Source organism: Delphinapterus leucas, chromosome 17, assembly GCF_059928025.1.
Source record: "Delphinapterus leucas isolate spDelLeu-1000000601 "Yukka" chromosome 17, BTC_Dleu_Yukka2, whole genome shotgun sequence".
Lineage (NCBI taxonomy): Eukaryota > Metazoa > Chordata > Mammalia > Artiodactyla > Monodontidae > Delphinapterus > Delphinapterus leucas.
In genome coordinates this window covers 626,689-639,742 of record NC_143145.1, presented here as the reverse complement: position 1 = coordinate 639,742, position 13,054 = coordinate 626,689, and the positions used below count along the sequence as shown (strand labels likewise).

Genomic DNA, 13,054 nt, shown 5'->3' with positions numbered 1-13,054 from the left:
TAAGTGGCTCTTCTGGGCATCACTGCCCCTAGAGGCTTCGTCCTAGCCCTTAGTGTGAAACAAAAATAATATCTATTAAGAGGCTTATAATCTATGTAAAAGTAAAGCACATAACAAATAACCCATGACTCAGGTAATAAGTGGGGGGAAACCCCGATATTAGAAAAGAAGAAAGGTCTCAAATCAATGACCTCAGCTTCTACCTTAAGAAACTAGAAAAAGAACAGCAAATTAAACTCAAAGTAAGCAGAAGAAAGGAAACAGTAAGGTCAAAGTAGAAATCAATAAACTTGAAAAAGAAAATAAAGAAATGAATCCAAAAGGTGGTTCTTTAACAAGACCAATAAGGGCTTCCGTGGTGGCGCACTGGTTAAGAATCCGCCTGCCAATGCAGGGGACGCGGGTTCGAGCCCTGGTTCGGGAAGATTCCCACATGCCGCAAAGCAACTACGCCCGTGCGCCACAACTACTGAGCCCGCGCGCCTTGAGCCTGTGCTCCGCAAGGAGAAGCCATCGCAATGAGAAGCCCGCGCACCGGGACGAAGAGTAGCCCCCGCTCGCCGCAACTAGAGAGAGCCCGCGCGCAGCAAGAAAGACCCAACACAGCCAAAAATTAAAAAAAAAAAAATTTTCGCAAACTGAATACAACCATATATAAAACCGAAAATACATCACGATCAAACGGAGAGTATGCCAGGGATACACTAGAAAGGCAATCACTGTAATTGATCCTGCTTTTCTTCCCGCGAAGACGGATGTTTGCCAATCATGAAGGAAGAGGGAATGTAATCGGTCTGCTATCAGCGGCTGGCAGGACCCCCAAGGGACCGTGCCATGCCGGGGCCCAAAGCTTGTCCCTGCACGACCCCCACCACCGCGCAGAGCCCGAGGTCCCCGGCTTCCGGCCGGCAACCAATCCCACAATCCCCCGGGCTTGGCGTGGCCCCGCCTCCGCGCGCCGGTCCCGCCCCTTGCGCAGAGTCGGTAGCCTCGGATTGGTCACCGGGGCTTCCGGTACCCTGGTGGGCGGGGCCGCTGCCCACCTGTAGGCGCACCACATAGTTGAGCTTGCGTAGCGGAGCACGCGGACAAGCATGCGGGAGAACGAAGGGGTCGTTGGTGGGTCAGCCGGTGGCCTCGCCTCCGTAGGGTCGCCGATACTGGAGGCCGGCCCGAAGGCGGAGGCGGCGAAGCTGCTGCCTTTCCTGGCGCTCGGGGCGCGGGCTGACCTGCAGGCGGCGGCGGCGCAGCATGTGCTGGCGCTGACCGGCTCGGGGCCCGGCCGCACGCTGCTGGCCGGCCAGGCGGCACTGCTGCGGGCTCTGGTCGAGCTGGCGGTGGCCCCTGCTCCAGCCCCGGCCCGAGACGCCGCTCGCGCGCTAGTCAATTTGGCTGCCGACCCTGGCCTGCACGAGCCGCTGCTGGCGGCCGAGCCCGGACTACCTGCCCGCCTGCTGGGCTGCGCTTTGGACCCACAGTGGCCCTGGGCCGAGGAGGCGGCCGCCGTGCTGGCTAACCTCAGCCGCGAGCCGGTGCCATGTACTGCGCTGATGGCGGCGCTGGCGGCCGCCGAGCCCGGGGAGTCGGGCCTGGAGCGGCTGGTGCTCGCGCTGTGCACTCCCGGCTACAACGCCCGCGCGCCCCTGCACTACTTGGGGCCGATGCTTTCCAACCTCAGCCAGCGTCCTGCGACGCGCGCTTTCCTGCTGAACCACGACAGGTGAAGCCCAGGGCGCTCGCGGGGAGGGCGTGGAAATGAGCAGGGACGGCACTGAGTGGTCTTTCCCTCCAGGTGCGTGGTCCAGCGTCTGCTGCCCCTTACCCAATACCCGGACTCCTCGGTGCGCAGGGGCGGGGTGGTGGGGACACTGCGAAACTGCTGCTTCGAGCACCGTGAGTGGTGGTGAGGAAGTTGCCGTGTCGGGGAGTGGGAGGAATAGACTGGACCCTGGGGCCCCTCTGGACTGGCCTCCATTCCTGTTTTCTCCCCAGGACACCATGAGTGGTTGCTTGGGCCTGAGGTGGACATTCTCCCCTACTTGCTACTGCCCCTGGCTGGGCCTGAGGACTTCTCCGAGGAGGAGATGGCGCGTGAGTGGCTTGGGTCGAGCCTCAGGGCTGGTCTGGCAGGAGGGGAGGCCAGTGGGGGGAGAGGCAGAAGGAAGTGTCCAGATCAGGGCCCCTTCTGAAACCTTCTAGCAGGGAGTTGCTGAACACAGATGGGCCTTACAATGGCAGGGTCTTGCCTAGCAGACCAGGGGCCAGCATAGGGACCCAGTGAATTCACTCCTAGGGCTGCCCGTTGACCTGCAATACCTGCCACAAGACAAGCAGCGAGATCCTGATGCCGACATCCGCAAGATGCTCATTGAGGCCATCATGCTGGTGAGCCAGAGTACTGCTACATTAATGTCACCCCCCCCCCACACTTATATATTAGCACACTGATGTCTGGATAACCTCTGTCCTCTCCCAGCTGACGGCCACGGCACCTGGTCGGAAGCAGGTGAGGGACCAGGGAGCCTACTTGATCCTGCGCGAGCTGCACAACTGGGAGCCAGAGCCCGATGTGCGGGTGACTTGTGAGAAACTCATCCAGGTGGGTGCAGGGTTGGGGGAGTGGTGGATGTCCACAGTGTGCCAGCCAGCTGCTCACCTGCTTCCCCTGCCTGCCCTGCTGGCAGGTTCTCATTGGGGATGAGCCAGAGCATGGCATGGAAAACCTGCTGGAGGTACAAGTACCTGAGGACGTTGAGCGACAGCTGCAGCAGCAGGACCGCCAGGAGCAGAGCAGCGCGAGCGGTGCGGCAGCAGCTGGAGCTGTGGCCCCAGAGACGCGCTCAGAGGGAGCTGCACCCACCTGAGGCCCGCGAAGCCTGCCGCCAGCTCTGGGCCCACCTTTGCTCGCCATCCGTCCAGGCCTCCCAGACCGGGTCTGTGTGCAGCCGCTCGCAGGCCTCTGGGTCCCCTGGCTCTGTGCTCTGTTGGCTCCAGCAAGAATGCTGGTTGCTCAGAGGAGGACTGTTCAGCCAGAGCTGGCCCAACCCTATGACTTGCTCAGGTATCTCCACGGGGATGGCCAGCAGGGCCGGACAGAAAAACACTGCAAGCCCAAGGGGCTAGCTGGAGCTTCCCAGTCCCAACGGTGCTACAGGGGTCTGGGCATAGGGGGGCACCCAGGTGCTTGCAGTGCCCCTTGGTACCAGTCCCACCCCAGGCCCCTCCATCCTGGGGCCCTGCCTGAGACCCAGCCTCAAAGGGCTCACCTGTTGAGGTTTTCACCAGCCACAGCCTGTCGTGGGGTCTACCCAGGGCTGCACCCCTGTGGCCTGTCCTCGGAGCACTTGCTGGGTGTTGCCTCCCCTTCATGCTCCCCACCTTTCCACTTGACCTGTGCCCAAACCTGCCCTTTGCTCTTTGCAAGCTCCTCAAGTCCTATTTCCCAGTCCTGGGCTGACCTGATGCCCTCGCTCTCCCCCACTAGCTAGGCCCTCTCGCTGGTCAGCTTGCCTGAGCCTCAGCTCCCCAGAGCCCCTTGCCTGCCGAGCTGAGAGCCTCCCTGATGTGCCTGCAGCCTTGCCCTGGGCTCGTCTTTCCCCTGACCACCCTCCAAAGCTGGAGACACTCCACTGGTGCGCCCATCAAGGCTGGCTTCTTCGTGGGTGCCGGGTGCCTCCCTCCTGTGCGGTCCCCTCTCTCTTCCCTCCCTCCTCCCAGATAAATGAAAGCTCTGGCCTGGAGGTGTGTGGACTGTTTTCCAGATGCCCCAAGGCCCGCGGCCCTCTTCCTGCCTTGAGAAGTCCACACCGTTGGCTCCACAGGATAAACGCTCTATTTGGCCTCACCCCCACCCTCCCGCCCACCTTCAGTTAACCAAGTAGTGTCCAGGCACGGTCCGGATGGCAGACATGGAGCATGGCGACAGCGGATGCCTGGAGGGGCTCACCGCACGACTGGCCGTCTCCGTGCTCCAGAGTCCCAGCCCGGCAGGGTCGCACCTCGTCTCGGGGGAGACTCCGTGGGCTCGGGCGCCGGACCAGAGGCACTCTCAAGGGGGGTGCACTGTTGCTGGGGTTGCCGCAGGTGCAGGAGCGGCCTTGGGGAATCTGAGTCCGCGCTGGGCTCCACGTTGTCTGGGGACATTGGGAGCTCGGACTCCTCAGGCTTCTTTGCAACTGACCGGAGTGGGAGGGTCAGGTGGGGCGCTGAGGAGCCGCCCACCTGCCCACACTGGTGGGCATGCAGCACCTGGTGTGACGCCGCTGAGCACGGTGCGGAAGAGCGCATGTGCGGCGGGCAGCCTCCCGTGCTGCGCGGCCACCTGCTGCAGGCCCAGGCGCGCTCGCGGGCGCAGCTGGCGCAGGCCTCGGATTAGGTCCTGGCACTCTGCGGGTGAGGGCTCAAGGATGTGGCCTACAGATGCCACTGCTCTCTCGCGCCCCAGCCCGCAGCCATCACGGCCAACAATGCTGGCAGCTTGGAGGGGTCATCCCATTCAGTCTTCCCAAACGGCCGTAGGGTGTCCATGTTTCACATGTGGGGAGACAGGCAGAGAGAGGTGAGGCGGCCTGCCCTGGGCTAGTGCAGGGTTCAGGCTTAGCGGGGCCACCAACACATTTCCACCTCTCTGGACCCAGCTCTCTCTTGCCGCCCACCTGGGTGCGGGCTGGGACCGGGGAGGGACACAGGGTGGAGGCGCTCACCTGGGGACAGGCCTGGCCGTAAGATGGGGCCCCGGCGCATCAGGTACAGCATGCGGTGGGACTGGCGCTCCTTGAAGGGCAGCTTCCCGGTCACCATGGCGTAGAGGATGACACCTCTGGGGGCGTGGGCTTCCCAGGGCGTGCCCCCTCCCCTCCCCTCCCTAGGGGTCCTGGAGCCCATGAGGTGGCGCTCCCTGGCTCCACGGGTCAGCCTGCTCCCCGCTGTACTTGCGCGTGAGGACCTCCAGGGCTGTGTAGGCCACAGAGCCGCAGAAGGTGCTCAGCCGCGAGTTCTTAAGCCCCTACCGATTGGCAAAGCCGAAGTCTGCAGGGGGCATACAGGGAGGGCGGGGGGGCGGGTGAGGGGCGGGGTGTAAGTGGGCTCCTGCGGGGTGGCTGTGTGGTGGGCATGGGGTGTGTGGGGTTACTGCAAGTGTGGCTCTGGGCGAGGGTGGGGTGTAGGCCTCCTAGGGGGATTGAAGGACAAGGCAGACTGGGGTCAGAAGTTTGGAGCAAGCCAGCGTAGACACTGGGTGCCTGGCTGGGGCGAGAGTGGGGTATGTGTGGCCCGCAGAAGTCGAAGACCTCAGTTAGTTGGCGCAGGCTGGGGGCAGGGTTGCGGGCTGGGCCGCAGGCTCACCGCTCAGCTTTAGGAAGCCTCGGTCATCTAGCAGGATGTTCTCACACTTTAGGTCCCTGCATGGGGAAGCGGAGGTGAGGCTGGGCCTGAGCTCAGGCGGCTCTCTCCATGCGGTGGGCGGGTGGGCTGGGCGGCGCCCTCAACTGCCATGCCTGAGTTGGGGCAGTGCGCGACGGCGCTGACTAGCTGCCGGAACAGCCTGTGGGCCCCCTGCTCCAGCCCCGGGCAGCGGCAGTCGTGGGACACGGCATTGATGTGCTCCGGCAGGTCACCACGGGCCGCTGGCTCCAGCACCAAGTAGGCGCGCCAGCTGTTCCGGTAGGTCTCGTAGAGCTGCACCTACTGGATCCCGCCCGCTTGCCATCACCCCGAGGAGGGGCTGTCAGGTGCACTGGATTGGGGTCTCAGGATGGGGCTGGGCTCGAGCGTAAGGGTCCCAGGAGGGGAAGGCGGCAGGCCTGGGCTGGGCAGGAGGGGACCAGGATGTCTTGGGGTCTCTGCCCACCACGTTCAGGTGCTTGTAGGTAGCACTGAGTGACGAGATCTCACAGGGCAGGAACTTGCAGGAGAACTCCACAGAGGCCTCAGCGGTGGAGACGATCTTGATAGCCACCTGCGGGGGTGGAGGGTGGCCACTGTGCGAAGACCACAGCCCCTTGGGGGCGGGATGTGGCAGAACAGGCCCTGTGGCCTTTGTGCATGTTGCTGAACTTGGCCGGGGCAAGGCTCGGTGAGCAGCGTCCTTGGCGGGCAGCTCTGGTCTCCTGCTCACTCCTGTCCCAGGCACTTATGTGTTCAACGGATCCAGGAACTGGGAGTGATCAGCCTGCCCGAGCCTTGGCCTTCAGGGAGGATGCAGGACCAGGAGGGGGCCAGAGCACCTGGGCAGTGCCTGAGTGGGGTTAGGACAGGGGCCTCAGGGCTGGGCTGGAGGGTGAACCACGGATCCCCCACCCCATGGGGAGGAGGCGGCCTGCCTCTCCGTGGTGTGGCATGTGCCCCGCAGGTCAGAGGCCAGCTTGGAGTTGTGCTGTGTGTGCTCCTGCATGGCATAGACCAGGTAGACTTTGGAGAAGGCCCCAGAGCTGATCTTCTTGGAGGAAGGCAGGTAGCTGTTGTCCCTGCATTGGCATACCTGCTCCATGAAGGCTCTCTGGTCCATGAATGTCTGGTCTGACCTTCCGGAGGTCAGGGCACTGCGGAAGGGGTTGGGGCCATCCAGCTCACCGCAGGGCCTTGGGGATGGGGGACGGGAGGCGTGACTGAGGCCTGAGCTGTTAGCGGGACAGGGGTGATGGGGCTGCAGGAGGCCAGCTGGGACCTGCGCCCCCTCAAGGCTGCAGCCAAGCTTCTGAAGTCTTCCTGGGACTGGGGCAGAGACACAGGAGGGACCAGGACTGAGAACTCGGGGTGGGAGGCTAACACAGCTGCACAACCATAGACTGGCATGGGGGAAGGCAGGCTCTGGGATAGCAGGGGCAGATTCTAGAATGGAAGGTTCTGTAGCTGTACCTGCAGTGTGCCCTCGAAGGGGGTGTCCTATCCCCCAGGACTTGCTTGCCCTAAGAACATCTTGCTGGAACCAGCCCTACCCTGCGCGAGGCCCATTCTCTGGGGTGAGAACCCCAAGGGCCAAAAGAGGCGTTTTTTGGACGGTGCTGTGAGGCTTGCAGGATCTTATTTCCCCGACCAGGGATTGAATCCAGGCCTTTGGCAGTGAAAGTGCAAAGTCACATCCACTGGCCTGGGGACTTCTCTGGCGGCACAGCAGTTAAGAATCCGCCTGCCAATGCAGGACACCCCGGTTCAATCTCTGGTCCAGGAAGATCCCACATGCCACGGAGCAACTAAGCCCATGCGCCATAACTACTGAGCCTGTGTTCTAGAGCCCACAAACCACAACTACTGAAGCCCACGCGCCTAGAGTCTGTTCCACAATTAGAGAAGCCACTGCAATGAGGAGCCCACGCACCGCAACGAAGAGTAGTCCCTGCTCGCCGCAACTAGAGGAAGCCCACGCGCAACACTGAAGACCCAACGCAGCCAAAAAACAAAAACAAACAAACAAAAAAACCACTGGCCAGCCAGAGAATTCCCAAAGCCACCCAGCCTTCCTCTGCTCAGGCCTGGAAGCTTCTGCCCAGGCCAAGACCTGCTGCAGAGGCCTTTCCCCCAGAGCTGTCTACACACTTGATGACACATTCCCAAGCAAGCAAGTAACCCTCGCCCCCACCTGGGTCCACCTCAAACCCCCAGCTCCAGGAGAGATGCGCCAGCATGGTCCCTCCCTTCTCCTGGCCCCTGGAGTCTTCTGTGAGTGCTTTTACCATGGGGAGCCAATGTTTCCTAAGTGCCTGCTGTGAGCCAGGTGCTGTTCTAAGGGGCAACTACCAGCTCCCAGAGTCCTGCTTCTGTGCACAGACTGCACCCGACGTGCCTGTCCTGTGGTAGGCAGTTCACACCCAGGATTTCAAATCTGAGTAACACCAAGCGATGCCCCCTTTCCAGACGACACAACTGAGGCCCAAGTCGTAGTCTCTCTTCTGTGAGCTGGAATGCACAGTGGCTGGGGGCTGCCGTCCTGGCAGTGGCTGGGGACTGGACTTGTCCCCACTGGGATCCACAGTCCACAGGGTACTCCCACTGCAGGGAAAGCCTTAGAATGCTTGGAATTGAACTGCTGCGACACATTTTGTTATCCCTGTTGGACTGTGAGCTGCTTGAGAACAAGGCTGGTGTTTGATATTCCGTTGCTCACCCACAACCCTTGTCTAGCAAACTGCCTGGAGTATAGAAAATATGGGCAAACTAACTGGTTTGCTACTGACCTGGGGGTTAGGAAAAGAGAAGCTGCGCCAGGTATTTCAAGGGGAGGGTAACGTTATATTTGTCTTTCTCTTTCTGACTTACTTCATTTAGCATGATAATCTCTAGGTCCATCCATGTCCCTGCAAATGGCATTATTTCATCCTTTTTTATGGTTGAGTAGTATTCCATTGTATATATGTGCCACATCTTCTTTATCCATTCATCTGTCAGTGGACACTTAGGATGCTTCCATGTCTTGGCTGTTGTAAATAGTGCTGCTATTAACACTGAGGTACATGTATCTTTTCAACTTATAGTTTACTCCAGATATATGCCCAAGAGTGGGATTGCTGGCTCATATGGCAACTCTATTTTGGGTTTTTTGAGGAACCCCCATACTGTTTGCCATAGTGGCTGCACCACTTCACATTCACACCAACAGTGTAGGAGGGTTCCCTTTTCTCCACACCCTCTCCAGCATTTGTTATTTGTAGCCTTTTTTTTTTTTTTTTTTTTTCTGCGGTGCGCGGGCCTCTCACTGTTGTGGCCTCTCCCGTTGTGGAGCACAGGCTCCGGACGCGCAGGCTCAGCGGCCATGGCTCACGGGCCCAGCCACTCCACGGCATGTGGGATCTTCCCGGACCAGGGCACGAACCCATGTCCTCTGCATCGGCAAGCGGACTCTCAACCACTGCGCCACCAGGGAAGCCCTGTAGACTTTTTAATGATGGCCATTCTGACTGGTGTCAGGTGGTACCTTATTGCAGTTTTGATTTGTATTTCTCTAATAATTAGCAATGTTGAGTATCTTTTCATGTGCCTATTGGCCATCTGTATGTCTTCTTTGGAGAAACGTCTTCTGTGCATTTAAAAAAAATAAGTGTATTTATTTTATTTATTTTACTTTTGACTGAGTTGGGTCTTCATTGCTGCCTGCAGGCTTTCTCTAGTTGTGGTGAGCCAGGGCTACTCTTCGTTGTGGTGTGCGGGCTTCTCATTGCAGTGGCTTCTCTTATTGCAGAGCATGGGCTCTAGGCATGCTGGCTTCAGTAGTTGTGGCACGTGGGCTCAGTAGTTGTGGCTTGCGGACTCTAGAGCACAGCCTCAGTAGTTGTGGTGCACGGGCTTAGTTGCTCCACAGCATGTGGCATCTTCCCGGACCAGGGCTCGAACCCATGTCCCCTGCATTGGCAGGCGGATTCTTAACCACTGCGCCACCAGGGATGTCCTTTCTGTGCATTTTTCGATTGGGGTTTTTTTTTTTAATTGATTTCTATGAGCTGTTTGTATGTTTTGGAAATAAAGCCCTTGTTGGTCGCATCATTTGCAAATATTTTCTGCCATTCCATAGGATGTCTTTTTGTTTTGTTTATGGTTTCCTTTGCTGTGCAAAAGCTTTTAAGTTTGATTAGGTCCCATTTATTTATTTTTGCTTTTACTTTTTTTTTTTTTTTTTTTTGTGGTACGCGGGCCTCTCACTGTCATGGCCTCTCCCGTTGCGGAGCACAGGCTCCAGACGCATAGGCTCAGCGGCCATGGCTCACGGGCCCAGCCGCTCTGCGGCATGTGGGATCCTCCTGGACCGCGGCACGAACCCATGTCCCCTGCATCAGCAGGCGGACTCTCAACCACTGCGCCACCAGGGAAGGCCTGCTTTTACTTTTATTGCCTTGGAAGACTGACCTAAGAAAACATTGGTACGATTTATGTCAGAGAATGTTTTGCCTATGTTCTCTTCTAGGAGTTTTATTTTTTAAAATAAATAAATAAATTTATTTATTTATTTAAATTTATTTATTTATTTTTGGCTGCGCTGGGTCTTTGTTGCTGGGCCTGGGCTTTTCTCTAGTTGTGGGAGCGAGGGCTACTCTTGGTTGTGGTGTGCAGGCTTCTCATTGTGTTGGCTTCTCTGTTGCGGAGCATGGGCTCTAGGTGCTTGGTTTCAGTAGTTGCAGCTTGCGGGCTCAGTAGTTGTGGCTCGCGGGCTCTGGGGCGCAGGCTCAGTAGTTGTGGTGCACGGGCTTAGTTGCTCCGCTGCATGTGGGATCTTCCCGGATCAGGGCTGAAACCCGGAACCCGTGTCTCCTGCATTGGCAGGTGGGTTCTTAACCATTGGGCCACCGGGGAAGTCCCTAGGAGTTTCATTGATGCCTGCTCATCTTTTTTTTTTTTTTTGCGGTACGCGGGCCTCTCATTGTCATGGCCTCTTCCGTTGCGTAGCACAGGCTCCGGACGCGCAGGCTCAGCGGCCATGGCTCACGGGCCCAGCCGCTCCGCGGCATGTGGGATCCCCCCGGACCGGGGCACGAACCCGTGTCCCCTGCATCGGCAGGCGGACTCTCAACCACTGCGCCACCAGGAAAGCCCTATGGCTGCTCATCTTGATTCCCACGGTCTGTTGGCATACTGGACGTGTGCCTCCGGCTTGCGTGTGTGTACCTTTCTGCGGAGGGTTCCTCGGCCCTGGGTCTCTCGGGTGTTGGTTGGGTGTTCAGTGTGTGTGCATGTGTGAGAGATATAGGGCATGACAGTGCCTGTGTGTGTCCAGGTCAGTCCCACCTGGCGTGCGTACCTGGACAGGTATGTGCTTGTGAGAGGACCGGCTTTGGGCGCACTGACGCGCCGAGCCGGCGTCGCCGATGCCTCTCCCGGTATGTGGGGCGGTGTCTGTGTGCCGGGATCATCGCGGTGTAAATGTCGTACGAGGACACGGCAGAGTGGGAAGGGAGCCGCGTCCTGCGCCTGCGCAGTGGCCGGCCGCACGCCTTGAGGCCGACAGGGCTGCCCTACTGGCGCCCAACAGTCAGGTGTGGCGGTCACGGGGCGGCCGGGGGCGGGGCCGAGCGCGAGGCGGAGTTTGCGCACTCTCACTCTCTGGGGTTCGGGGGACCAGGTGGAGAGGGCGAGAGGGACGCACCTCCGACCAGTGAGCGCAGAGATCGCTTGGGGGCGGGGCCGGGCTGCCGCGCGCCGGGCCACGGTTGGCGGGGGAGGGGGGGCGGGGGGGGCTCGCCGCGTGGCCCCGCCCACTCCGGTCAGCGGCAGGCGGGAGGGCGGATCCCGGGCTGCGGCCGCCGCGGCTCCTCAGGTAAACGGGGTTGGGGCTGGGGATCGGGGCTGGCGGCGGTAACTCGGCGAGGCGCCCCTCGGGGAAGCCTGGGCTGCGGACTCTCGGGCCGCCCCCTTGGCCAGGCCGCCGCGGGAAACCGAGTCAGGGGGCGCCTCTCCAAGGTCACCGAGCGAGCGCGGAAAGGGTCCCGGGCGTCGCGGGGCCGAGCCCACCCCCTTCCCCGGGCTCAGGTGCGCCCAGCTGCGCGCGGAGCCGCATTTGCCGCGTCACAACCCGGAAGAGCGCCCTGGGAGCCGAGCCGCTCACATTCTTCGTCGCAACGGCATGGGGAGCCCGGCCCCCGTGCCCGTCCCCTCCCAGGGTGGGACTCGGGGTACCTGGTCTCTGTGCCCGTCTCCTCCCTGGGGGGCGCTCGGTCCCCAGTTGTAGCGCCTGTCACTCCAGAGGCGTGTGGTCCACGTCCTTGCTTCCCCGGGGGGAAAACGGGGTCCTCCCTATGGGAAGCTAAGCCTAAACCCGAGAGTCCCAACGCGCAGGGGCCGTTGTATTCGTTCCATTTTCTCTTTGACTGTAGAGCAGGGAGGTACTTTGTCCACAGTCCTGAGGATTACTGGTCATGTAAGGTAGGCGTGAAGCTAGAGGGCTGCAGGAAGTCCCGATCTCAATCTAGGTGAGAGCTACGTGGTGCTAGGCCAGGGCTGGCTCCCAGTCAGCCCCTGGGCCCTTAGGCCCAAGTTTGGGTTCTGGTTTTCCTGGAGCGCCAGCACAGCTAGGGCCTGAGGTTGCCCTTTGCCGGCCCAGCCGGGGTGGGGGCGGGGCTGACTGGTAAGCTCAAGGGCAGTGAGGCACAAAGGGGTGCGGGGGGCAGAGGGGGCGGGTGTGGGGATGTAAGCGGGAGCGGCTGCCTGGTGCGGGGGGCAGGTGGGGTTGGGGTGGAAGCTGGCTGAGGGGACCACCCTGGAAAGGGATGGTGGTAGAGGTGGGGAAGAAGGTGGTCAGTGAGTCACTGTAGGGTGTGGGGAGGGAGATAGAGGAACAGGAGGGGGTGATGCTGACCTCTGACCCACGTAGCTGAGTGCACGATGACACAGGAAAAGAGGCAGGTGAGGTGGGGGTCGGGGAGAAGTCGGGGTGACGATGGTGTTAGAGCTGTTGAGTGTGCGTGGCGATGGTGGTCCAGATGGAGAAGGCCAGCAGGCGCTGGGCCCCAGGAGACCCATGCGGGAATCATCAGTGTGGGACACTTGAGTGGTGGCATGATTGTGACGTGGTTGCCCCTGTGGTCCTGGCAGCCAAAGGGCCTGGGGATGCTGTTGTCAGCAGGGTCGTCGGCCACCATGGCTCCCGCGAGCACGTGTCTCTCGTCTCTCTTTGGTGTCAGAATAGGATCACCTGGAGCTGAGCTGTCTTGGTTACCTTGAAACCGATGTGCACGCTGTGGTGGATTGTTTGGACCTGCGTCTTGCTGTTTCTCACTCCTCCAGGGCTGTTTGCTGCCTGCTGAGGGCCCTCAGGGGATCAGAGGTGGAGCCTGTGGCTGCTTGCCTGCTCCCTCACCTTCACAGCTGCCGCCTGTGCCTGGAAGCAGGTGTCTGTGCTTAGTTCAGACCCAGGGTCCACCGAGGCCCAGGTGGACAGCCGGCTCGCTGCTTGTCTGTGATCAGCAGCCCCAGATCTCGTGAGCCCCTTCGTGGAGCTGAGTTACTTGATCTTCTCAAGGTAGGGCCCCAGGAAGGCTCCTGCTCGGTGCTCACGGAATGTTGGCTGCTGGACGTCATGAGAAACGTGCTTTCTCCACTGAGCTGGAGGGCCACCCAGTTTTGGGGTGACACC

The 13,054-nt window shown here is 60.2% G+C and overlaps 3 protein-coding genes across 5 annotated transcripts in view; 2 read left to right on the top strand and 1 right to left on the bottom strand.

Annotated features, from left to right (window-relative positions):
- The first annotated feature begins 195 nt into the window (after positions 1-195).
- Positions 196-5,033, top strand: HGH1 (HGH1 cochaperone). Its single transcript, XM_022555451.3, has 6 exons — positions 196-1,720; positions 1,793-1,893; positions 1,993-2,091; positions 2,294-2,385; positions 2,477-2,599; positions 2,685-5,033. The coding sequence occupies exons 1-6, from the start codon at positions 1,095-1,097 to the stop codon at positions 2,862-2,864; spliced, it is 1,221 nt and encodes a 406-aa protein (XP_022411159.2). The 5' UTR covers positions 196-1,094; the 3' UTR covers positions 2,865-5,033.
- LOC149746890 (uncharacterized) lies at positions 3,866-12,560 on the bottom strand. Its single transcript, XM_089899190.1, is given in 12 exon segments — positions 3,866-4,020; positions 4,023-4,167; positions 4,232-4,386; positions 4,704-4,819; positions 4,893-5,028; positions 5,344-5,408; positions 5,492-5,793; positions 5,795-5,956; positions 6,317-6,740; positions 10,771-10,937; positions 11,069-11,334; positions 12,278-12,560. Coding segments are annotated over 12 exon segments (2,376 nt in total).
- Positions 11,042-13,054, top strand: part of MROH1 (maestro heat like repeat family member 1) — a 66,820-nt gene continuing 64,807 nt past the window's right edge. For 2 of the 3 annotated variants that reach the window (XM_089898429.1, XM_022555282.3), the window contains exon 1: positions 11,045-11,077. The gene's annotated coding sequence lies outside the window, so the exon portion shown is untranslated. Of the gene's footprint in view, positions 11,078-13,054 lie in introns of all 3 variants that reach the window. The other variant, XM_089898428.1, reaches the window with a different exon arrangement.